At 46.6% G+C, this 25,793-nt stretch overlaps 1 protein-coding gene across 5 annotated transcripts in view; it reads left to right on the top strand.

Moving 5' to 3' along the window:
• The window catches only part of Hnf1b (HNF1 homeobox B), a 53,709-nt gene extending 51,603 nt beyond the window's left edge, over positions 1–2,106 (top strand). For all 5 annotated transcript variants that reach the window (XM_052757344.1, XM_052757343.1, XM_052757345.1 and 2 more), the window contains one exon: positions 1,172–2,106. In XM_052757344.1, coding sequence (XP_052613304.1) covers positions 1,172–1,192 — 21 coding nt within the window. In that variant the 3' untranslated portion in view covers positions 1,193–2,106. The remainder of the gene's footprint in view (positions 1–1,171) is intronic.
• The last annotated feature ends 23,687 nt before the right edge of the window (positions 2,107–25,793 follow it).

Here is a 25,793-nt window from a genome sequence, read left to right as displayed (position 1 = left end):
GTGTGTCTACGAGTTCACGAGTGTGATGCATGTTTGAAGGGAGCATCCTGAGAGAACGGTCTGCTAGGCTGAGAGGAGAACCTTCAGTGCTAACAAAAGCGAAAGGGTGAGAAGGAGACCAAGGCAGACTCTGGAAGGAGAGCTGTGCTTTTCTGAAATAATCCCAGGGAAGGAAGCCCTGAGCTCCGGAAGGGGAGGCTACCTCACATGGGTCCTGTGGCTCCTCCCAGAGGGCGGCTCTGGGGTCGCCTTCCCAGGCCCACCCAGATGTGTGGCAGCAAACACCCTCAGCGTGGCTTCTTTTTCCAGTCCTCTGGTATCGTTTCCTAATGGGAACAACCCTTGAAAGTTCTTAGGCTTTCCAAAGCCCTCTCCCTGGTGGAAACTCTGAGTAAAGGGGCATTTCCTCACTTGCTTTATGGCCTTACTGCTTCTGGTAGATCAGCAGTGTCAGCAGAGCCCGAGGAGTGTCTTAGAAATGCTCACTCCTGGGGCAGGTAAGGTGGCTCAGCCAGTGAGGGAGCTTGCCACCAAGCCCATCAGCCTGGGTTTGATCATGGAACTCACATAGTGGAAGGGGAGCACTGACTGAGGCAAGTTGTCCTCTGACCTCCACATGTGCACAGTGAGTGCATGCACACACAAACAAATAAAGGTCAATAATTTTTAAACTACGAATGCAAACTCCTAGGCCTAACCCAGGCCTAAGAACCAGAAATGGATCTATGTATTAGCAGGATCCTTGTCCTGGTTGTTCATCCAGGTTTGGGAAGTAGCGGTCTAGGGTGCCATGCTCTTAGAGGTCTTAGGAAGAGACTTCCACAAGAGGCCTAGAGCTCACCACCCTGCTACTTTGTGATCTCCCTGAGCACTGTATAAATGTCGTTCTCACAAAACCCCACTTCAGAGGTAAGGTCATCGGCAGATCAGGACAATGTCAGGGTCTCCAGCTGTGCGCTTCTTTCCTCAGAAGTGCCCAGGAAAGCTTTCCTAAGGGGAACATGCTTCAGCAACCACAATGCAGCTGAGTGCCCACCCCATTCCAGCCCCTCACCTCCAGGGACTTGGCTGGCTGAGTTGGGTGTCAGCTCCCTTGGAGAAGCTAAACTGATGGCCTGCATGCACACAGCTAAGCTCTTTCTCCTCTCTCTCTCTCTCTCTTCCTCTGCAGTGTCCACTACAAGCCTGGTGATGCCTGCATAACCACTCACTTTGTGTGCAGCAACAAGGACCCCATTTTCCACACCATCAAGTCTCCCTGGGCAGCTGTCATAGAAAGACCCAGTGACCTGACGAGCACCAGGGAGCCCCGGAGAGGTCCCTGCTTACCTGACACCCTGCAGGCACCTTGAACAACCTGCTCTCTAGCGGTGCAGCCCGAAGCCTAGCTTCCCTTCTCTGCAGTATTGTCACGATGCCTCTCCCGAGATGCCGAGTGCTCTCGTCTCTCCCAGAGGTGGTGGCTGGTGCAAAACGGTGCAACAGGACGTGAGAAAACGGTGGCGTCTACGCTGCAATCCTTCATCGAACAAACTGATGCAAAAACTTGAATCTGTTACTGAAATGAGACGAGGAGGACCGAGGAGGATGTGTGCTATTGAACTGAGCCAGACCCTGTAAATACTGACAGAATCCCTCTCCCGTCCCAGATGATCTCAAGATTTCTTCTAAAGAAGTAAATTTGTCCAATGGGTGTAAACTATAAACTATTGTAATTAAGTGCAATTTCCCTTCCAGGTATCTACCCCCACCCTGTATATAATACTAAAGTGTCTATCACTTTTCTTTGTAAAGGTCAGAGTTGAAATTCCAAGAGTAACTTGTCCCCCCCCCCAACTCCACCCCCCACCATGGGAAAACACCCACAGTGGGAAATGAATCTCTTCACCACCCCTCCGGCCACAGGGATGGCATACTTTGGACAGACTGCCAGCTAGCTCTGCTCTCCTGATGTTAAGACACACCTCTGGATCTCTAGAGGGGTGGGACGTAGCGGCAGCATGATGCCCTAGCTTCCTGTGGGTCTGGGGCTCAGCCAGTGGATCCTCCAAGAAATCTGAGGGCAGGGGCACTAGCTGGCTGGCAGCCATCTCAGGAAGCCTCCCATTAAAGCGATTTATTTTGTCACTGTGCAGAGTCTCGCATTTCTCATACCTCCTCCCCTGCTATGGTTTCACCCAGGACCGCTGGCCTGGTCTCTGAGATTTTCCAGTGAGTCCACTGGAGACACAGTGTGTATCTGCTGGGTTGGCCTGCACTTGTGTCTTCTTCGAGTGTTCATGTTAGCTTTCTCATGCTTCATGTGGGAAACAGCCATTGGGCCATGAAGACATCACAGGGACAAGGTCATCGAGCCAATTCTGGGTCACTTGTGGTCAGAAAGACAAAAAGGGAGAAAAATGTAGTGATGAACTTCTAAATTTTCATTTTAAGCATTAATTCCAGGCTTCTTGCCCTCCCATAGGACCATCTGGGCCCAGGAGAAGGGGCTCTTGTGGATGCTTCCACTTCCCTGGTCCTTTCTCTGTTGAGGATACTAAGGAATTCAATGCTGACTTGGGAGGAAGGACCCTGCCCTGGCCTCAGGTCTGCCTATAGCAATTCCTGCTGGCCTGTGCTTTTTCTACTTTCCAGCAAAGTATTTCCCAGAGAAAGTATAGGCAAGAAAACTATGATGACAGTCCCTGGGTGCGGGTTTCCATATATCCCAATATAGTAGAAGATGGCCGTTCTCAGAGAGCTGGGGAAATTTGCTGAGGACCTACTGTGTGTTCAAAGCCAGGGCACACACATCGATAACAAAGATTCCCTTGCACTACTCGAGGTGACCTAAAAGGACATGTCCAGGGTCTGGCTCAGCTGTTAAGAGCCCTTGCTGCTCATGCAGAGGGCCTGGCTTTCAGTTCCTAGCTCCTGCATCAAGCTGCTCACAACCACCTGTAACTACAACTCCAGGGGATTCAACACCCTCTTCTTACCTCAGAGGGCACTGCGTGCATGTACAGACAAGCAGGTACACGCGCATAAATAAAACCTTTTTAAAAAAAGTTTTTAGAGGGCATGTCCAGTTCCAGAAAGAGCCAGGAATAAAGGCATGAAGCCTCAACCTTGGCTGGAGCCCTGTAGGCAGATCCCACTGTCTGGGGAACACTGATCCAGGAGGTCATCTGTATAAGGAGAAAGAGGGAGTGTAGTTAGGCACAGTCTTAACTTTTCTTAACCAAACCCTATATTAATCAAGCTATATAGAAGGGACACCCAGGCAACTGACAGTCCCCGGAACACTAGCAGGCCCTTCCCAACACCCCTTCACCAGCTGAAAGAGGGAGAAAGGTACCCACTGTATGGGGGTCCAGGTGGAAGCTGTCCACTCTGAAGATGTGAAGAAACCTCATACATCCCTTCCTTACGTACTAGCATTCTCTGTCTTTACCCACCAAGCACAGATGGTTCTTTTTCTCCCAGGACCCGCTCATGGACTAGGGAGCATCCTGAGTTAGACCCTCTTCATTTTAACATCCATAGGTAGAAAATGAAAACCTGCCTGGGAGTCTACTGAAGTGTTCTGAGCTGGTTGTCTCGTCTCTTCCCCCACCCCACCCCCCCACCCCCAAAGTACAGATAGCTTGTCCTGTTTGCTGCGGAATTCAGGTGGATAAGAATACAATGCAGTTGAAAGCCTGAGCCTTCCACTCACAGCTGGGGGGAGGCCTTTGATATACTTCTTGGAGTCCAGATACCTTGATTAAGATCAGCAGCATGGACATATGTAAAACCGCAATGGTAATAATCATGCCTGATTTTTAAGGTCCTTTGAGGAGTGACAGGGCTAATGTCAATGTCCTGGGATTCTGAAACCTGTGCATACTGTATTGGTATGCATTGGTATGCATTCTTTCTTCCTAGAGTTTCCTGGGCTGGGCTGATGCTTCCAGATGTCAATCAAAATTTCCTAATCACCTGTGTGGTGCTGGGTATTTGGTCCAATGCTTTTGTTTCTATGGTATAAGGCAAATGAAGTGGTAAAGTGAGGCTTAGGAAGAGCAAATCTAAGGAGAGAGGGCTTGACCAGGAAGTCTTCGTCTCCCACAGGGAAAGAAGATAAAATGGGACACAGGGGAGGCTCTGGAGAGCCCCAGGAGGCTGGAACTTGTCCCTATTCCTTAAATGGGGTGGGGGGCCGGGAAGGGGCAAAGTCAGGAGGAGGCAGGAGCCAGCTGTGCTAGAGGCAAAGCTGGCCGATAGCGCCCTTTGAATCGGGGATTAAGTGACTCCAAAGCCACTCTGGAAAATGAGCGATTGTCAGGAGCAGACTGTGCAGGGAGGGTGACAGAGACCCAGTTCCTCCCAACCCGCCACAGGGCTGCTGTTGGTAACAAACAGCAATCAGCCAAACTAATCCTCCCTGTCTCCGCCCTCCCCCTTTCTGTCTCTGCCTCTCTCGTCCCCTCCTCTGCCTCCTGCGAGCAGGGGTCATTCCACTGTGCAAATACTGGTGTCTACCGAGACTTACAACATGACTGTTTTATAACTGAATCCTTGGCGTGTGCAGGACTTCACACACACACCTGGATGAACTCTTTTTCTTGGGTGTAGAGAGAAAAAACACTTTCTAAGGGAGAGCAAGCAGAGCAAACACAGAGGGGACCATGTCAAAAGCGGAGTCACCCAAGCTGGTCTCCTAAGGCTTTCCTGTGTATTTTTATGCCAACACACCACAGAAGTCAAAGATGTTTCTATTGTATTTTCTTTTCTCACATTATATGTACTGTTAAATTCCCAAAGGAAGATTTCTGTCCTGTGTCCTATTGTCCTCACATCTGTAATAAAATAATACAAGGTATTCCAAATTCATAAAATGGGAGCTAGAGAGATGGCTCAGCAGTTAAGAGCACTGGCTGTTCTTCCAGAGGACCCAAGTTCAATTCCCAGTGCCCACATAGCAGCTCACAACCATCTGTAGCTCCAGTTCCAGGGGATCCAATGGCACAAACATAGTGCACAGAAATATAGGTAGGCAAAACATATACATAAAACAAAAATAATCTTTAAAAAAAAATGGAGCCCAGTGTGGTGGTACACACCTTTAATCCAAGCATGTGGGAGGCAGAGATATGTAGACCTCTGAATCTGAAGCCACCCTGGTCTACATAGTGAGTTCCAGGACAGTCAAGGCTATGAAAGAGACCCTGTCTTCTGGCACTTGCACATAGGTCCACGCAAACACACTCAAAGGCCACTTCTCCCTGGAGCTTCCATTTGACTGGGACGGAGCCAACAATAACTGAATAATCAACATAATAAATATACATATTTCATATAACGTCAAAGAAGAAAGGCGGCTGAGAAAGAAAGGAGAGCAATCCACTTCTGAATGGGACTTTCTTTACCTTTGTCTTCCAACATAGGCGTCACCGGCCATCCAACCAGGGAGAGAGCTCTGTGTGTGTGCTTCAGAATCACATGCATAGCTGGTGAGGCGGCCCGGCCAGAAAGGGTGCGTGCCGCCAAGCCTGATGACCTGAGTTCAATCCCCTGGGACCCACCTGGTTGAAGGAGAGAACCAACTCTTGAAAATTTTCCTCTGACCGTTTTGCACACCCATGCAATAAATAAACAAATTAAACGATAATAAAGGATCAGCTGAAGGGACAGCTGAAGATGTGTCCCCTGTCCCTTTCTCCTCCAAGGGATTAGAACAATGGCTTCAAAAAAGGTGAAATGATGGCTTGGAAAGAAAAGAAAGAAAGAAAGAAAGAAAGAAAGAAAGAAAGAAAGAAAGAAAGAAAGAAAGAAAGAAAGAAAGAAAGAAAGAAGAAAGAGAGAAAGAAAGAAAAAAGAAAAAAGAAAGTTTTGCTCTCACATTTGGGGGGCGGGGGAGACCATTTTAGGTGGAAGGGGTGCTCTGCTGGGACTCCAGCCTAGGGCCTTGTGCACTCAAGGCAAGCACTCTGCACTGAATTATATCCCCAGTCCCTGAGTTTGGGGGTTTTGTTATTGTTGTTTGTTGTTGAGATGAAGTCTCACTGTGTCACCTAAAATGGGCCGAATTTGTGATCTGACCGCCTCTAGCTCCTGAGCAGCTGGGATTACAAACTCGTACCATGTGCCCACATCTCTCAGGGAGTGAGCCACGTGGAGGCAGGAAGTCCAACATCAGAGCTGCTGGGCTGGCATCCTCTCTCCCCAGAGGCCCTCAAAGCAAGCCGCCATTCCATGCTCTTCCAGGGCCTAGTGGCTTGTTGGCATTCCTTGGCTTGTGGTCACATAACTCCAGTCTCCCACGGTGATTACCTTGCTTTCTCCTCTGTGTCCAATCTCCCTCCTTCCATATTTTAAATATATATATCTGAGTATATTTGGGGTTCATAATATTATCTGAGCTAAGCTTTCTTAACCACATTTGCAAAGACCCTTTTTCTTCTTAGCACTCAAAAAGGTCCAAGGTTTATAAGCCACTGCTTTTGGAGGTCAGTCCCATTCAAAGATTTTAATTCCAAACTCAGAAATAGAATCTAAGGTGCTCATTTCTTTTGTAAAACGTTTTACGATTCACTTTTTTTTTCCCTCAGAAAACGTGGTTGATAACAAGAAAAAATGCTTGTTTCCTAATCTTTATAAGAATCTTTCAGGAGCCAAAAATACTTGAAAGTGGCTCAAATCAGTAAGTAAATGAAAAACTCAAGGACGTTGCTCATGTTTGTATCATGGAGACAGAACAACAGACAGTCGCAGTGGTTAGGGTTAACCATTCATCTCATCTGTTCCTCTAGGTAACATTTACTGCTGCCACGGAGAGCTGAGGCTTTTTTTTTTTTTTTTTTTTTTTTTTTGGTTTTTTGAGACAGGGTTTCTCTGTGTAGCTTTGTGCCTGTCCTAGAACTCACTCTGTAGCCCAGGCTGGCCTTGACCTCACAGAGATCTGCCTGCCTCTGCCTCCTGAGTGCTGGGATTAAAAGCATGCCGCCTGGCAATGATAGAGCTGAGTCTTGTTCTGGAGTAGTCCAGTAGTTGGTGCTGGCCTAATGGGCACTAGGCCCTGGATCTGACCTCTAACGGTTCCAAAGATATAAATATATAATCTCAGGCTAGGGAGTTACTTATTAGCCAAGGGATCACTGGGCGGCAGCTGAACATCTGAAAAAGGGAGTTGGCTGCAGATTAAATGAGATGCAAGTGCATAAAACTCATTTCCAGGATCACAGGAAAGTGTCCTGGAATATGCTCTTGCATCCCATTGCACTTTAAGGACCAAGGGAGGTGTCGTGATGGCTAGGCCCTATTTGCACACACACACACACACACACACACACACACACACACACACACACACACACAGTGTCTTTCCCTGCTAGAATCCAAGCTCAGTGAGGCAGAGACGTGCTGTTTCGTTCATTTTTGCCACCGGCATCTGGCACCTGGGACATGGTAAGCAGCACGCGGTAGTCTTTTGAATGTGTTTGTGTAAGTTTGTCGTGAAGTCTGACTCAAATACACATCCTCACCCCCTAATCTCTAGGGGCTTCTGAGAGTCAAAGCAAGGAGCCGGTCGGTCACTGGTTAGCTCTGTAGATGGGGATGAGGAGACAGGATAAAGGAAAATGGTGGCACTAGGTGGTACTTGGTGGCGACTGTAGTTGTGACAATTAATAACTGACTTACTTACAACCTTCCAAAAGTGAAAGTCAAAACCAGGGAGAGAACGAAAGAGAAAAATGGGCCTCTTTCAGATCCATATCAGCTTCTAAGCCTGAGGCTCAGGCAATTCAGAGGAGGAAAAGGGGGAGGGGAAGAAGGCAGAAGAGGGGGAGGAGGGGAAAAAAGAGGATTCCACCTACTCAGGTCCTTGAGGTTCAGGCAATTCAGAGGAGGAAAAGGAGGAGGGGGAGGAGGGGGAGAAGGAGGATTCCGCCTACTCAGGTCCTCTCTCTGAATTCCACCTTCCAATATTGCTACCATTTCCAAAAAGATGATTAGGTCTCAGGTTTCTTTTAAAAATTTTTTTTAAGATATTTATTTTATTTCATCTGTATATGATTGTTTTGCCTGCGTGCTTAAATGTGCAGAAGGTGAGCCACCATGTGGGTGCTGGGAACCAAACTCAGGTCCTCTGGAAGAGCAGCAAGTACTCTTTAACTACCCAGCCATTTCTTCAGCCCCTAGATCCCAGACCTCTTAAAGAAAGAGGGCCTGTCATGCCTTGTTTACAAGCCTAACCCAGGTCTTTTTTTTTTTTTTTTTTTTTTTTTGGTTTTTCGAGACAGGGTTTCTCTGTGTAGTTTTGCGCCTTTCCTGGGACTCACTTGGTAGCCCAGGCTGGCCTCGAACTCACAGAGATCCGCCTGGCTCTGCCTCCCGAGTGCTGGGATTAAAGGCGTGCGCCACCACCGCCCGGCTTAACCCAGGTCTTAATTCCCTGACTATAGCAGATTCTCTATATCTCTTCAATATGCAAATTACCTAGGTGCTCATTCACACACTCGTTCTGTGACCCTGCTGTGCCCACTCACTCTGAGCCAGTAGGCACTACAGTAGAAGCAGACGATTCCAAGATGCTCTGAAGGAGATCCCAGGCTGGCTGGAGAAGCAGGCAAGTGAGCGAAGGTGTAGACTTTAGAAAGTACAGTGGCGGCATACTGGAGGAAGCCCTGCCTAGGTGGAAGCAGAAAATGTTCCTTGGTAGATTATGGACTGTGTCATGAAGAGTGAGTGACAATCCACCAGGAAGACAAGGGATGGTGGAGACATTCCAGGTTGAGGAATCACAGGCTACAAAGTGCGTGTCCAAACCAAAGGGCTCCTGAAATTGTTTTGACCTGTTTTCTTATGTCCATATTGACAGCCACCCCCATGGACCTGGTACCCCTACATGAACTTCTCTTGTAAATCATGATCTGACACAGTGAAATGTGTTGTCCCAGCTGTGGGGTCCTCAGGTCAAGGTAATGAATGGGTCACTAGCCAGCCGGTGCCTTGGTGGAGTGAACCCAAGCGAGGGCTGAGAATCATGGGCCCCACATCTCAAGTGAGCAGAGTCAGGGCCTGGTGTAAGGTGCATGATATTTACATTCAGAAACTGCAGAGCACTCGCTTGCAAAGTGTCATTACATGTGCAGATGGAGAGGTAATTTTCCTGCTATTCAAGGACTCTCGATCAAGCTCTGATTGGTTTGAGGGGAATTGTTTTATGACCCTGAGCCAGGCAGTGATAGATAGGAGATGTGGTTTGGTGGGCAGAAGTTTACAAGGCAGGAAATTGCTTCACTGGACACAGCCATTCATAAGAAACACCTCTGGGAAAAGTAGAACCCGACCCTGGGTGAGCCTGCCCTGGTCACTTGTTTACATCAGCAACAGCCAAGGTTCCTGGTTGCACAATGTGGCCGCGTCATTTTGAGTGGGGGAATCTTTACCTCTTGGAAGAATAAACACATTCCTTCTTGCAGTAGAATTAGCAGACTGCACGGACTGCAGTGGCCCTCCTGGAGGCCTTAATGTCATAGGAAGGTGACTCTCCACATAAGTAGCCAGGTAACCAAACTCAGTCCAAATTCAGTTGCATTTCCTTTAGTACAGTAGGGGCTTAGATGAAGTAAAGTGTGCCAGAGTGGGCAATCCTTTATCAGGCAGATACAAACAATGCCAGTCCCTGGTTTGGAAGTCACTGGTCAGCTTGGTAGTTTCGGGGAAAGGGGGACAGGGTGTGGATTGTTTGGAAACATTCCAAAGCCTCTGCCTCCATTGTCCCATCGGTCTTGCAAGTCCATAGCTGAGTTCCAGAGTCCAGAGGTTTCACCACCTGAAGATGTCCAATCTACACACGCTACAGGGAGGAGAGATAAGAGATGGTGACCAGAGTCTCCAGAACCACAGGGGTCTGTCTGGCAGCCTGAAGCCCAGCGCCCTTCTGTAGAGTCAAGACTCATGTCCTCACCCTTGTTTTCAGACTCCATCTCTGTCCTCACGTCTCTCCGGCTCCACGCTCTTTATGTATGATGTGGAGGGCACTGTGGTGCTTCCTGGCTCTGACAGAGAATAAAATGGAAAGACAAGTCTCATTTGTAAGGGTGTAGACACACTGAAGGTCTCTGGGGTGGCAGAGGAACTTCGGAGGAAACTTTACTTTTTTTTTTTTAATCTTTGTACAGTTAATCATGGACCACTTATCATTCCCCCTGACTTAGTCTGGGACCTACACACTGCGCACCCATGTTATTAAGCAGAATAGCCAGGGGCAGGAGCAGTGGCCTAAAGTTTTGTCTATTTCCCTGGAGACCACCCATTTCATTCTGCCTCTTAAAACTTTTAGGGGAATATAAACCATACCTTTTTTTTTAGATTTACTTATTTTTATTTTATGTGAATGAGTGTTTTGCCTGCAGATAATGTATATGTACCACATGTGTGCCTGGTATCTACTGAAGTCAGAAGAAGGCATTGGATCCCCTGGAACTGGAATTAGGGATAGCTGTGAGCCATCATGTGGGTGCTGGGAATTGAACCTAGGTTCTCTGCAAGAGGAACAAGTGCTCTAACCGCTGAGCCATCTCCCCAGCCCCACAGCATGGCATTTTTACTACCTCTCCAACCTCATGGTGCCTGCTGCATAGTAGGTTCTCTGTGGAGACTTGTTGAGCAGATAGGCATATGCATTAGTGAGTCAATTAATAAATGAATGGGTTGTATGCACATATGAGTATTTAGTATTTCAAAAAATGTATTAATACTAAATCCATAGCAAACTTCCTCAGAACCGAGCAAGCATGCTGTTTCGATTCCTAGTTTCCTTCTCTATATAAAGCTGTCATGTCAGGAAAAACAAAGTGGTGCGTTAAGAAGCCTACTGAGGAGCCAGGCCTGGTGGCAGCCTGCCTTTAATTCCATCCCTGGAGAGGCAGAGGCTGCACAGGCAAACTCTCAAAAATCAAAACAACACGAAACACAGCAACAACAACAAAAAGAAGCCCACCAAGGTAGCTGCAGGGACAAGCCCTAGCCCAAGACCCTTTTGAAAATTATCCCATTCAGAATCCACTTTAGCTGTTTCAACTCTCCTCTGGATCTCAACTTGCTGTTGACCTGCCCTACTCGTTCCTTGTAAAGGACCCCAAAAAGGTTCATTCATTCATTCTTCATTCATTCATTCATTCATTCACTCATTATGTACTGAGGCAGGTCTCATAAGGCTACCTAAGCTGTTGTTGAACTCTTGGGCTCAAGGGATCCTCCTGTCTCAGCTTCCTGCATAGGTGGGGTTACGGGCATGTGCCACCATACCCAGCCAGCCAAAATGATTAGAGTCACTGTCTCAGGCCTTTGGAGAATGGAGTTCCTGGCCACGTGATTCCTATACCCTGCTAAACGTACCAGGATAAGCCCACGGGTAGAGAGACACTCCTGTAGTTTTCAGCTGGAGGAGTGTGTGGCCACGATGACACAGGCCAAGTCTCAGAGTGGTTTGAGAGCAGAGGTGCAGACCATGCAGGTTGTTAGAGGCCCACGTGAGAGTGCCACTCCTACACATACTGCATGTGACTTGGCCCTGATGTCACTAATGGCAAGATTCTCAAGCTAGGGTACAGGGCAGTGAGCCAAGGGCTCCAAGAAGCCACAGGAATTGATCCCAGCACTCAGGAGGCAGAGGCAGGTGGATCTCTGAGTTGGAGGCCAGCCTGGTCTACAGAGCAAGTTCCAGGACAACCAGGGCTACACAGAGAAACCCTGTCTCCAAAACAAAACAAAACCAAACAGAAGTCACAGGAAAAGCAGCTTCCCTTCCTCTAACACCCATTTGATCCAGAGCGAAGTCGTCATTAACTGTATTTTTAAGTAAAAGCAAGCTGATGGATTATGGTAGAAGACCCAAAGTTTAAATTCACTTTAAATTCAACAAAGCTTCAAAGAAATTTTGTTTGCAGTTTTCCAAGGCGCTAGGGCCTAGAGTCTTGGCCCATTGAAAAGTAGGCATTCCCTCAGGAGCCACACAGAAAATGTGATCTACCACTAGGCTTCCCCTCACACTGTAAAGGTCCCCCCAGGGCAGTGATGGCATTGGTACAGCGACAGCTCTCCATCACCTGGGGGGGCTGCTGCTTTCCTCTTCCTCCAAGGTTCTCAGGTGGAATGTCACATACACCCTCTTCTCAGTGGCCAGAGCAACTCTCCGCATTGATGAGACGCGAGGTAAGCATGCCTTGGGATGGTCTGAGCTCCAGAGAGACACCTCCCTCTTCCTTCTTCCCAAGGCCTCCGAGTAACAGGAAGCCCAAACAAGGCAACATGGGCACAAATGACAGGGACAGTGGCAACCAGAGCCCAGGGGAGCAAATTTTATTTATTTAGTTTCTTCTGTTTGTGTGTGTTTGCAGAGGGTTGTTTCTGTTTTTGTTGTTGCTGTTGCTGTTTAAGACACAGTCTAACTATATAGACCAGGCTGGCGCTTATTTTGTTCCCTGGATGGAAAGACTGGACAATTTCTTCCCAAGTAGAGACATTAGAAATGACTCAGGGTGTGTGTGTGCGTGCGTGCGTGCGTGTGCGCGCGCGCGCGCGTGTGTGTGTGTGTGTGTGTGTGTGTGTGTGTGTGTGTGTGTAGAGGCCAGAGGAGGGTGTTGAATGTCTTCCTCTGTCACCCTTCACTGTATTCCCTTGAAATTCATCTTTCACTATACCTGGGGTTCATCCAGGGAAGCTAGGGGGAGCTCCGGGATCTGTGAGTCTCTGCTTTCCAGCGCTGAGGATACTGACACACACAGCCATGCCCCAGGTTTTACACGGGTGCTGGAGATTCAAACTCAGGTCCTCACGCTTGCAGAGAAAGTGCTCTTACCACTGAGCCGTTTTCCTATCCCCAGAAATGACTTTTATGCACACTTTTGAGAAGATGATATTGAAATCAACTCTACTCTGGTATGTTCTGAGGTTGGGGATGAGTAAATAGGTCTCTGACTCGAGGGCATCTTCTCTAAGTTAGTTCACTCAAAGGCCAACGTTCTCAAGTCTCCAGGCTTCTGACCATCAAAGCAGATTCCCCGGGTCCCCCAGGCCCAGGCAGCTCCCTCCTCTTGAGGCAGATAAAGTACCACAGGGTCTCCTTGAGGATGAAAACAGTATCTCATTAACCTGTGTGTCCCTACTGTTTAGTGGAGTCCCTACACAGAAGAGGCCTTCAGCAAACACTTGCAGGTAACGAGACAACAGCATTCACCTGGTCATAAGCATTTATATAATTATATTCTGTGCAGTCCACTGGGCAGAGGGACTCAGTAATGAATAAGAAATAGTCTAAGGCTGGGGGGATATGGCTCAGTGGTGAAACACTTGCTTAGCATGCTCAAGACTCTGGGTTTGACCTCAGCAAAAAACACACACACACACACACACACACACACACACACACACACACACACTGGACTTTATGTCTTCAGGAAACCTGTAGCTTAGTAGGGAAGGCTAATGCAGAAAACATGCACCGTAGTGGGCACTACCCAGTCCCCATGGCAAAAGTGCCACAGCAGAGTCGCTTCTGTAACAAACAGCACAGTAGCTGTCTGCTCACTCAGATTCAGTAGCCAAAGCGAGGACCCTTAAATCTACTGAGGTGGACTCAGTCTCCTGTGGCTAAAGATATCAGGAGGAGGAGAGACCATGCTCGAAGATAGATCTTCACAATCACAGGAATGCCCACGGTGGGTGGGCTGAGGATGACCCTCCCATCACCCTGTAGGAAAGTGAGGCCCAGATGACACCTGTTGAGACAGGTTAACTCCCATTTGTCCATTGTCCTGTGTTTGCAGAGGAGCTGCAGGGAGCTTTGGGGGGGGGGGGGGCGCACCACGGTTAACAGGGAATGGGTCACAAGCAGGTGAGCCTCCTTTCGGCAAGACTTAGTACAGAGATAGGGCAGCTGTCCGGGACAGGATTTATAACTCCTGATCTCAAGGCCTTATCATAAACAATCCTTTCTCAATTGCAGCATCTGGGTAAAGGGGTAGGCAGGTGGGCGCAGCCTGGAATTGGGGGCGGGAGGGAGAATCTGGTAGCAATGTGTACGGTTAGGATGCACAGGTGGGAGGGTTGGAGGGGGGTGGAGATATTCCTGGCTAAATTGCTGTATGGGACATTGAACTCGTTCATAACAATGCTTTCCTTCTCGCCCCATTCCCACAAGCAAAGGTGGTAAACATGCTTTGGCACCTGGTGAAATCCTAGGACAAGCCCAGAGAGCCGTGGGAGCATTGTTCTGGCCCGGCTCCTACTTATTGTTGATTTAAATGCTGTTGGCAGTGCTTCTGGTCATTACCTAGCCCTTGTGGGGCAGGAAAACTGAAGATAGGTCCTGCAAAAGGGTGAACTCCCCACTCAGGCTGCCATGATGATGGCAGAGAGGGAGTGGGACACTACAGTCAGAGAGGCTAATGGTAGGGGGTGGGAAAAGAGAGGAGATTGAAAAGTGCGGACCTCCAAGTAAAGCGGATCCCTGTCTGTCCCCTGATGGCCCCAGCTGCCGCCTGAGGCCTCCCTGATTTCAGGTCTCCCCTTAATCCTTCTCCTCACTTCATGCCTCCAGAGCCCAAGGAAAGCAGCCATTCACCCTGAGCCACACTCCTACAGACCAGCTTGAAGGAAGGGAACCATTATTCCTTCTAGTAAAGGTCTGCCATTAACCCTTCTGGACTTGGACCTCCTCTGTGTCCCACTCTTAGGTGGGGCTGCAGGCTCAGCACAAGGGAAAGAGTCCTCTAAGAGGACTCCCAGGGTGTACCTCCCTCCTCCTGCTCTTCGGAGACATCAAACACACTAGGCCTCACGTGTTGTTGGAGTTAACAAACACAGCAAGGCCTCTCCTTCAGATTCCCAACTCCAGCCTGAGCAAATCCCCCCTGAGACTTCAAAGTCAACCATGTGTTTGCCTGGCCACAGCGCAGCAACAATGCTTTCCCTTTTGACCTGAGAAAGCATCCCCGGCATCATTGCTGGAGGACTGCTGGCCAGGAGGCCAGACCTGAGCATGGAATCCTGCTCTGAGGTAGGCATTCCCGGCAGCCTGCACTGCTGATCCAAGGACAGGGGAATGTGTGAGACAGGCCTGATGGGAAATGTGACTCCACACCTTAGCGAAGACTGCTCTAGTCAGAGCTCAGGACAGAGAGAACAGGCAACTCCTGCCTCCAAAGTAACGTGTGACTGGTCTTGCCAATACACCCAGACATGGTGACTACAGCATGCACTTGCTGATCCCTCGTTTGCAGGGACTCCCCAGGACATGACAACGTATGTGCCAGGTGTCTGTGAGTTCTACAAGTGAGCATGCATGAGAACCTGCATATTCCGGTCATTCCAGAAGCCACATTGTGCTCTTCTATTCTGAAAGCAAATATGGATGCTTGGTCTAAAAGCAAAGGCCAGAGAAAGGTGTGGCAGAACAGCACAGATCCTGAAGAGATGGCTGAGTGGTTAAGGACACTCACTGCTCTTCCAGAGGACACCTGGGTTCAATTGCCAGCACCCATATAAGGCAGCTTATACCTGCCTATGACTCCAGTCCCTGAGCTCATATGGTACACATAAACTCATACAGCCACATACACATAATAAATCTTTAAGAGAGGTGGAGAGAGAGAGAGAGAGAGAGAGAGAGAGAGAGAGAGAGAGAGAGAGAGAGAGAGAGAGAAGCATGTGTTTTAGGACAGACAAGAGCCATACTTACCCTCCAGCTACTTCTCCTGAGCAGCTGATGAAACATACATCCTTTCAGGAACTCTTATTTTAAGGACTGAAAGCAGCCCTAGTGGCTGGAGAGATGGCTCAGCAGTTAAGAGCTCTTGCTGCTCTTCCAGAGGACCTGAGTTTGATTCCCAGCACTCACACTGGATAACTCACAACTGCCTGTAAGTTCCAGGGGATCTGATGCACGTGAGATACACACACACACACACACACACACACACACGAAAGGAAGAAAAGAGAGAGAGAGAGAGAGAGAGAGAGAGAGAGAGAGAGAGAGAGGAAGAAGAAAAACAGCTCTAGACTTAGCATGCAGCTACATGACTGTAATGATGTAATTTTTCCCTAAAGAGGGACCTTCAATTTCTGTGCCTTCACCACCCCATGCAAAAAGCACTAAGAGTGTCCCAGCCCCTTGTAAAGATGTGCTCAGGAAGGAGGAAGTGTGTGATAGGGAGCATGAAGCTTATGGTCACAGGGTCACTCAGAAAATGGATTCCTACCTTGGAACAGTCACTCCCCAGGTGACGCCAAGAGCATTAACATTCTAAGTCTGTTTCTTCATCTTTAAAGAAATAGAACTTTCTAGAAGACCCTGCCCTCAGGGAAAAGAACTGTTCTTAACCAGGGCACAGTTATGATCCTAACACTGGGAAGTAGAGGCAGGAGTTCAAGGAGACTAGGAGTTCAAGGCCAATCTCACACGGTGAAGTCAAAGCCAGCATGGGTTACATGAGAGCCTGTCTCAAAAAGTAAGCAACAATAAAAACAAAAATACAAAAAAATGTGATAATTCTAAGATGACAAATTTTGTTTGAGACAGGATTTCTCTGTGCATCCCTGGTTGTCCTGGAACTCACTCTGTAGACCAGGCTTTGCCTCCCGAGTGCTGGGATTAAAGGCGTGCACCACCACTGGCTGGCGAGATGACAATTATAACAAGATGATAAAGAATATTTCTTAGAGTCACCAGGTCTAGGGCTGCAGACCCCACACGGAGGACATTCACTGTTGCAGACTTCCCAACTAGAGGTAGCATAGCATAATGGCTAAGAGCCCAGGGACTGAGGCTGGACCCTGGCACTTTTAGCTTGTGCTCTTCACTAATTACTATCAATGTACCTCATTCTCTTACCTACAGCTCATCACAGCATCAACCACAGAGAACTATGGTTACAATGAGATGGATTAACACAGATAAAGGCTCGGAAGTGCTCTGTGTGACACACAGTGCCACGTGAGTGTTTATAACTCTTACTATTGAATTCTCAAACTAGATATCTACAGCGCCGCTCTTATAAACGCTACAAGGCACGGGCAGAATTACAAGCATTGGGCAAATGTTGAGAACACGTGACAGAGTCGGGGAATGTTCCTAGGTCTGCAGGGATGCCTTGTGAGACAGGCAGGGGTCATAAATATAGGGGTAGCTGGAATCTCTGCCTCAGAGGCATCTGGGAGTTGCTTTGTGCCAATTCAGCAGAAGGTAGAAGACCACCCCCACTAAACGAGGAGTGCGTAAGCTGAGCTGAGGGAAACATTACCCCCTGTTGTCGTCTGTGATCCCTTCTTAGGGCTTTTCCATCATCAGCTAAGGTTCGAAAAGATCGTGAGACTTCTTATTCCTTCATGCAAGGAATTGAATTTCAACTCCACAGTAAAAATTCTCAAAGAAACAGTGTTCTGAGACTGGAGGACCATTTACTCAGTCCTGGGACAGCAGTCCTAACCTCACGAGCCCCTGGCCAAGCAGCTGTTTCCTAGTAAGCTTCTGGCATCCTCTGAGTTCTAGATATTGTAGATCTCTGCCCAGAACCAAAGAGTTATATATAGGCAAACTATCAAAACCATTAAAACAGTTGCGCAAGGCTGCTGAGTTGAGGAACAGTATCCCTCTCCCCCAAATCCAAAGGAGTCTTAAGCAAAACAAGCAGAAAATGTAATCTTTGTAATTTCCTGCCACTATATACACAAAGACTGAAAGTTGTTAGCATTGGGTCCACTAAGAGAAGAGTTCACTGAAATTGAGAAAATTATAAAACTTGACTGAAGGACATTTAATAAAAAGGCTTTTTAAAAGGGGAGCAATCCATTATTATAAAAACAAATTAATTTATAAATTCAATGTAATTCTAATAGAAATCTCAGCTTGGAGATTTCAGCATATAGAAAACTTACAAGTTAATCTTAAAATATGAAACAAAAAAGGGAACAAGAATTCCAAAGACAAGCCAGGCATGGTGGCACCTGCTTTTAATCCTGGCATTTGGGAGGTAGAGAGGCAGAGGCAGGCTGATCTCTGAGTTTGAGGCTAGCCTGATCTAGTGAGTTCCAGGCCAGCCAAAGCTACATAGTGAGGCTCTGTCTCAAACAACAACAAAAGAATAGCAAAGACAGTTTTGGAAAAGGAGGGAGATGACATTTGGCTTATGACGTGAAAACTTATGATAAAAGTAGTATTACCTAAAAGACAAGGGCTGAAGAGATGGCTCAGTGGTTAAGGGCACTTAGCTGCTCTTGCCGATGACCTGAGCTCAATCCCTGGACCCTCTGATGACACAAGGTGTCAGAGAGAACCGGCTCAAAAGAATTGACGCCCACATGTGGACTATGGTACGAACATACCTGTAGGTATGCATACACACACACACACACACACACACACACACACACACACACACACACACACACAGTCAATGTCCTAGTGTGGAAGGAGGAGGGGCTCGCCAGTCCCTACTCCTGAGGAACTAGTGACAGTTGACGGCTTCTGGAGGATGTGGAATCCGTTTTCTTTAAGGGTGTAGCCCATAAAGAAAAGGTCAGCCACGCTCCAGTGTATGGCCCTGTAAGCACGAGTACAGGGACAGCATAAATTGGACTCTATTATATTTTTTTTAAAGTAAAAAGAAGGCCAGAGAGAAGACTCCATAATTAAGAGGACTTTCTGCTCTTGCAGAGGACCCAGCACTCACATGGTGGTCCACAACTGTCTATACCTCCAGTTCCAAGGGATCCAGCACCTTTTTCTGGTCTCCATGGGCCCCAGTGAATACATGCAGACAAAAACTCATACACATAGACAGACAGACAGACAGATAGATAGATAGATAGATAGATAGATAGATAGATAGATAGATAGGCATTTTTAAAAGTTAAAAGAAAGTAGACATCAAGAATAAATAAATGAGTGATGAGTGAATGATTAAGTAAACAAAGGGAAGTGGGAAGAACTTGTGACAAAAAGCAACTTCCAAATTAAATGTTAGGTAGGAACTTAGGGTTTCCATTCTGTGAACCTATGATGTCTGTGATAGAGGATAATGAGTAAGAGGTCCATAGAGATCCATGTTCATGGCCATGCTGGCACGTCTCTGTATTTCTGTCTCTCTGTATTCAGAGTTGGTGGGCAGTGGATCTTGAGGGACAACTGCTTGTAGTCTCTGTGAAGAGATGGGTAGTCTGTTTTATTAAGTTGAACAGCAGCTAAAAACTTCTTAGACTCAGACCTCATCTTGTCTAACCTCTATCTGACCTATGATCACTCTCCATCCCTAACTGAGTGTAAGCTGACCTTATGGCTGAGTCCCTACAATAGCAAAGGACTTCTCACCGCTCCTCATTGCTACCTATGCATCTGGTCCAGTTTTAAGTTCTTGGCTTGTAGCGATTCCTCGTTAAAAAAAAGGTCTGTTCCAAATGGTTTGGTCTATATGAAGTTCGCACAAAACCCTAGAAAGGACTCTGAGGTTTCTCTCCTAGTCTCAGGAGTCTTGTGAAATAAGAATGGAGATTTTGCCTTGGGACAGGCAGTTCACAGACAATATAAGGCAAGACAATTGATATTCCCTTTGCCAAGGTTTATCTCATTGGGCTCTAAAGCAACAGCAAGAGATAGCACGTATTGAAGTGTGTTCTAACTTTATGTGTATTTGTCTCACTTAATGCACAAAACAATCCTGTTTTTTTAAACAGTAGAAAAAACTGGTATTTAAAAAATTAAAATCAAAGCACTATTCTGAGGCTCCAGAGCTAATAGCTGAAATTCTAGCTCAGGCTCTCTCTCTCAGCTAGAGTCTGATGACACCAGTCTGCACAAGTTTTCAAATCCAGTATGTTTTACCTCTGGTCATCTAGCTTCCAAGTAAAAAAAAGATCAATACCCCTGTCTGGTCTGTACTACTACCACGTTTCTCGGGGCATCCAACTGGCCTATGGAGGTGGTGATGATGATGACGGATGAAAGGGTGAAGGAAGTGGGATGTTAGCATCTCCCTCTCAGAAAAGCATGTGCTGAGAGGAGGAAAGGCTTCCCGCCTCCCTTTTCCACCAGGGTTGCTGGGCACCAGTTGAGCTGGCCTCACATCTGGAGCATAAATAATAAAGCCAGCCTCTTCCCGGGCCTTTCTCCCGGGACCCAGCTGTAGGCTAGATGCAGAAAGTGAATATGCAGAGTGGCCAATTAGTTCACTGTGGTGCCCTCATGACCTCTGACCCCTGCTGGGCCACCTCATCCATTAGCTGTCCCCCTTCCCTTTCCACCCTCCTCTCTCACAGTTTGAGCCGTTGTCCGGCCATTCTCTTGCAGCAAAGAAACATGCTCAGGCATTGGGCCCTCAGCGTCTACTCGCTGCTCTTTTGTCCCCTCCCTCTGCTGTCCTTGTTGCTAACCTGGTCACCACTCCTTGACCCCATGCTCGACCCTCCTGGGGTTGAGGAGAGGCTGCATCCCAAGGAGGGCTTGCTGGGAGGATGAGAGCCAGCTCTTGCTTTTCCTTGTTCCTTGGATTTCTTTCCACAAACCAGCTTTGATCCTGTTCCTTGCAATGCTGTAATGTTGTCCCTGGGGCGATGATTTCTTTGAAAAACAAATGTTTTGAAGTATCTCTCTGGGTGAAGTCAGTAATATTGCTCCTTTGCAATCCCGGCTAGCCTTCTATGAAGCTTGGGTGTATTTATTTATATATGCTGTTCTTATATGTATAATAGTCTGTTATTAAAAAGTTCAAGATTATGCATATACACAGATAGTTTGTGAATAAGCATAAAGCAGTCATCAAAACAAGAAAGTCAACTCACATTATTACACTTGACAAAAACCTTTCAAGTGTTCACAGCGTCTACCGTAACTCAGATTTCCGGCTTGGTATAAAATGATGCTAATAATGGCATCCTAGCAAGTGCTTTGGCACTTTAGATCCAAATCCTATCCTGGCTACTCGAGTGACTGCCCATATGTTCAGAGTGTGTTCCGTGCAGAGCACTTCCCACACACCGCCTCATCTTGGTCCGTCATAATAAACAGTGAGGTGGTTAGTGTCCTGATTAGTGATCATTCCCTCTCACAAGAAACAAAGGTTGAGGAAAAATTAAATCACTGCTTCAGAATTTTATTTTTAAGATTTATTTTTATTTATGTGTATGTGTGTGTATACATAGACGAACCTACGCTGCTAGAAGAGGGTGTCAGATCCCCTGAAGCTGGAATTCCAGGTGGTTGTGAGCTGCCCGGTGTGTAGCTGGGAGTGAACCTTGGGTTCTGTGGAAAAGCAGGAAGTGCTCATAACCACTGAGCCATCTCTCCAGCTCCCTGGCTCAAGACTGTGTAAGCAGTTAAGGGTAGGAAAGGAACATGGATGAGGCAGGCATGACTCCAGAATTCTGAAGTCTAGTGTGATGCTTCCTCCAACTTACCAAGTACTTAAGGTATTTAGCCCTGATGAATGCTGTTTTCTTCACTTTAAAATAATCACCTGGTACAGCACCAGATAAGAAAGACTAATAAAGCAACTGACAAACCTTATTACTGTTAACCCTCACGACTTCCCACACATAGGAGCTTTGATCCCCAATTTACTAAGCAGGAAACTAAGACAGAGAGGTTAAGAAGCTAACCCAGGTGGGTGGGAAGAGGCTCAGCCTGAAGTGCTCCTCTGTTCTTGCAGAGGACCTGAGTTCTGTCTGTAGAACCCACATCTGGCTGTTCACAAACTGCACGCAACAATCTGTACCCTCTTCTGGCCTCCATGGGCACTGCACTCACATGCAAAAACCCACACAAAGACAGGTGTACATATACACATAATTAAGAATAAAAATAAAAACCTTAAAAGAAACTGACACAGGCCACACATAGCTACTGAGTAGAAGAACTGAGTGAGATCCTAATCTGAATCTGTTTGACACCCTACCCCAAATCCTTTGCTTCTTCCAATTCCTACTCCATAAAAATTGTCTCATAAAGGCCTGTGGAAAATATAGCACATACACACAGGGTAACAGGAACAGAGGGGCAAAGGATATAAATTCCCACCAAGGGTAGCAAGGACAGCTTTATAAAGAAATTAGTGGAAATTCACCTTCATACCGGAAGGGCTTAACAATTCATCTGTTCCTTGAAGTTAAGGACATCCTGATATGTCTCTGTGCTGATGTTAAGCTGGGTCCTGTCTTAACCATGCCTAAGTACAGTAGGGCAGGAACTGCATCTGCTTTACCATGAACTATCCTTTCCTTTATCCATCTCACTCCAATAGCTCCAGAATAGAGCCATCCACGAACAAGACTCTTGATAGGTATTACCAAACTGAACAAGTGAAGGGTACCTTGAGAAGGATTTTATTGGTGGCCTTGCTGGCTTAGGAGATGCTGCAACCCCGAAGCTTGAACACCCCTTTCTTTCCCCCTCATTCCTCTTTTCATTCCTGCAGCTCCTCTGACAAGCCCACAGGCTGAGTGATGGGGGCCCCAATGTACCAGAGATGATTTATGGTGCTTTGTTATACAAATCTTTTCATATTCCTTCCCATCCATTTTGCAACCAATTCATCATGCTATTTCAACACAACTTCGGATGGTGCACTGTGGTTCGCAGTCCTGAGAACAATTGTCCACACCACTCCTGGTATTCAGGTCTAAAAGAGAAAAAGACCACCTCTCTGTTGGGGTTGTCTTAAACTTCTCTGCTTTTCCAAGACCCAGTGCACAGCCAGAGCAATGAAAAGAGAAAGAGTAGCTAGCGTGCAGCTAATGGGCATGGAAGCTGAGGTCTATGACTGCCTGGTAATTACAGCAGTGGAGTGCACTGCACAGAATGATACGGTCCTGTGGTTTCAGTGAGGCTGCGAAACCACTTTGCAAAGAAATCCCGGGGATATATTTTAATCAGTGCTCTGGAAACTCCAGATCTGTTGGTTCCATTTTATTTCCAGTTCTAGACGTAAAATTCAGAGCCTCCTGCACGCTAAGCAAGCACTCTTCCATTGAGTTACAACCCACCTCCCAACCCAAAGTGAAACGCTTTTGAGACTTCCTTCTATTATGTAAATGGACATTAAACTGATCCAAATACCTTTTGTCATGGCTACATGAGTAAAACAGAAATAAGCATTTCCTTCCATCGTTTTTTACTCTGTGTGTGTGTGTGTGTGTGTGTGTGTGTGTGTGTGTATCTACATCTCTGTGTGTGAACATGGTCGTGTATGGAGGTCAGACAAACCACCTCAGGTAATACAGTCCTTGTTTCCCACCTATTTCAGAATGAGCTGTTTGTTGCTATTTGACTGTGTTCTACAAACTGTCTGTCCCGGCTTCTGGGGAGTCTCCTGTCTTGGCCTCGAATCTCCCCATAGGAGCCCAGGGATTACTCTATCTAGCCTTGTTAGTTTGTTCGTTCGTTTGTTTGTTTTTCAAGACAGGGTTTTTCTGTGTAGCTTTGGAGCCTGTCCTGGAACTCACTCTGTAGACCTGGCTGATCTAGAATTCACAGAAATTCCCTTGCCTCTGCCTCCCAATTGCTGGGATTAAAGGTGTGTACCACCACCGCCTGGCACATGTCCAGCTTTTATGTGGGTCAGGGAGCCAGACTCAGGTCTTTGGGCTTTTGCACAGGAAGGCTCTTACCCTCGGAGCCGTCTCCTTAGCCCTCCTTCCTGTTTCAGTCATGATGCTCATAAGCACATAAGCATGCAAATGTGTGCATCCCAGGGAACACATGTAGAGATTATAGTCCAACTTTCAGGAGTCAGTTCTCTCTACTATGTGGACCTCAGGGATTGAATTTAGGTCATCAGGCTTGGCTTCTACTTGCTAAGCCATCTCGCTGGCCCAATATATGGAATTTTAACAATATTTCTTTTAGCCTGAATTGCTGTAAAAAAAAAAATGGCTAAGGCAGTACAAACACGGATGTTTGTCAACCTTGATTTCTCTACTGTAAGCTGGGTCTGAGAATGAGAAGCATGTGTTGGCTGTGATGTTGAATGAATTAACGTACAGAGTCTTCAGAATGGCATCAGGAAGCTGGGCATTACCGCATCATTACTTCATTACTCCAGTAATCCTACTCTCATTTCTGTGTGAGACTACAAAGACTTTGGAGTATGTCTGCGTGAATAACAATAAAACTTTATAGCTACCGTTACTATCAGACATTTGGAGTAAAATTTACTATCTACTACTTATTCCATTTCTTTCTTACTACTTTAACTCTCAGATCTAAAGACTGTAATCTTCAACTACTTTCCTACAATCGGACACATAGAATTCGTCTCTGGTACACAGCAGAGGTTTTAAGGCCATCTGTTAAAAACTGTGTTGCAACAAGTTTACATCATTTGAAAGTCAAGATGTGTTTTTAGATTGTTTTCAAGGAGACATAGAGCTTTTCCTCTTCTTCCAACTCTGAAGTCCAGCTGTGGCTTCCATAGGTGCAGGGTGGAGGACGTGGGCAGAAGTAACTTCCTATAGTACAACCTTTGTCTTGCCGTCCCTCAGCAACATCTTCTGAGATGCCTCCTATTTCGATACAACTTCAAACTTGTGTAAAAATAGTACCCCAACCCTGTGTACCCCTCCCCCAGAGTTTTAAGATATTGGTACCATATTTGTTTTCACATCTGTACTTTGATCGTTTCATTGACATGGTGTCTGACGGCTAACTCTACTCTAAGCATAATTTTCCTCTTTGTAATGAATAAAAATCTTGTAGGGACAGACTTTGTTGTGACAACGGGAGTATCCTGCTTTTCATTTGAATCTCACCCACCAGTTTTCCCATACATAGACGATTATATTATTACTGATGAGTGTCAGAAGATTATTTTCCAATTCTATTTTCACAATTTTTTTCTACATCTTATTTATTTGCTGTTCTGTGGAGACAGGGTCTTGCTATGTATCCCATGCTGACCTAGAACTCACTCATGATCCTCCTGCCTCAGTCTTGTGAGTGCTGGGATTACAGATGTGTGCTATTATACCCAGCTTATTCTACATTTACTAATTAATATTCTTTATTACTGTTACATTGTGTGTGTGTCTGTTTGTCTGTCTGTCTGTCCATCTGTCTGTCTATCTGAGGACAATTTGCCAGCGTTGTTTGTCTCCTTCCACCATGTGGATCCCCTAGGATCAAGCTCAGGTCATCCAGGTTGGCGGCAAGCCCCTTTGCCCATCGCCCACTCCCCTTGACAACCTAACAAAAAAGGCTGACTTGCTCTCTCCCACGTTTATTTATTTGATTGCTTGTATAGCTACATATCTTACTCAGTGGATTGTGATTCATTATTACCACAACTTTTATACTAATTACCCCAGCTTTGGCCAATCAGAATCTCTTCAGGATGACTCTCTTGGTCATCCTGATTTTTTTTTTCTGAGTAATTCCTAACTTACTGGCTTACTCAAGTGTTTAAAAAACACATTTTACTATCCAAGCTATAGCCAATTTGCCAGGGAGCTATGATTCCTTTCAGTAGCAAGAGGAATTTAGAAGCCAAGATGTGAGTGGAAGGTTTGAGTATTGTTTCTAAGAGCAAGGAAACACACACACACACACACACACACACACACACACACACACACACACAACTTTACACTAAAACCCATGATTATAGAGGCTGGGGAGAGGGCTAAATTGGTAAAGTGCCTGCTGTATAAGTTTGAGGACTTGCATTCAAATCCCCAGCACCAACATGACTAGTGACATGAGCCTGTAATCTTGGTGCTGGCATTGGGGCTGGGGTAGTGACAAGTAGGTCCTCAGAAAGAGACCCTGTCTCAAAAGAACA

This window comes from Peromyscus californicus, unplaced genomic scaffold (genome assembly GCF_007827085.1).
Source record: "Peromyscus californicus insignis strain IS unplaced genomic scaffold, ASM782708v3 Scaffold_3__1_contigs__length_106647218, whole genome shotgun sequence".
Taxonomy (NCBI): domain Eukaryota; kingdom Metazoa; phylum Chordata; class Mammalia; order Rodentia; family Cricetidae; genus Peromyscus; species Peromyscus californicus.
Note: the sequence above shows the minus strand (reverse complement) of the source record. Positions and strands in the feature narration are given on the sequence as shown.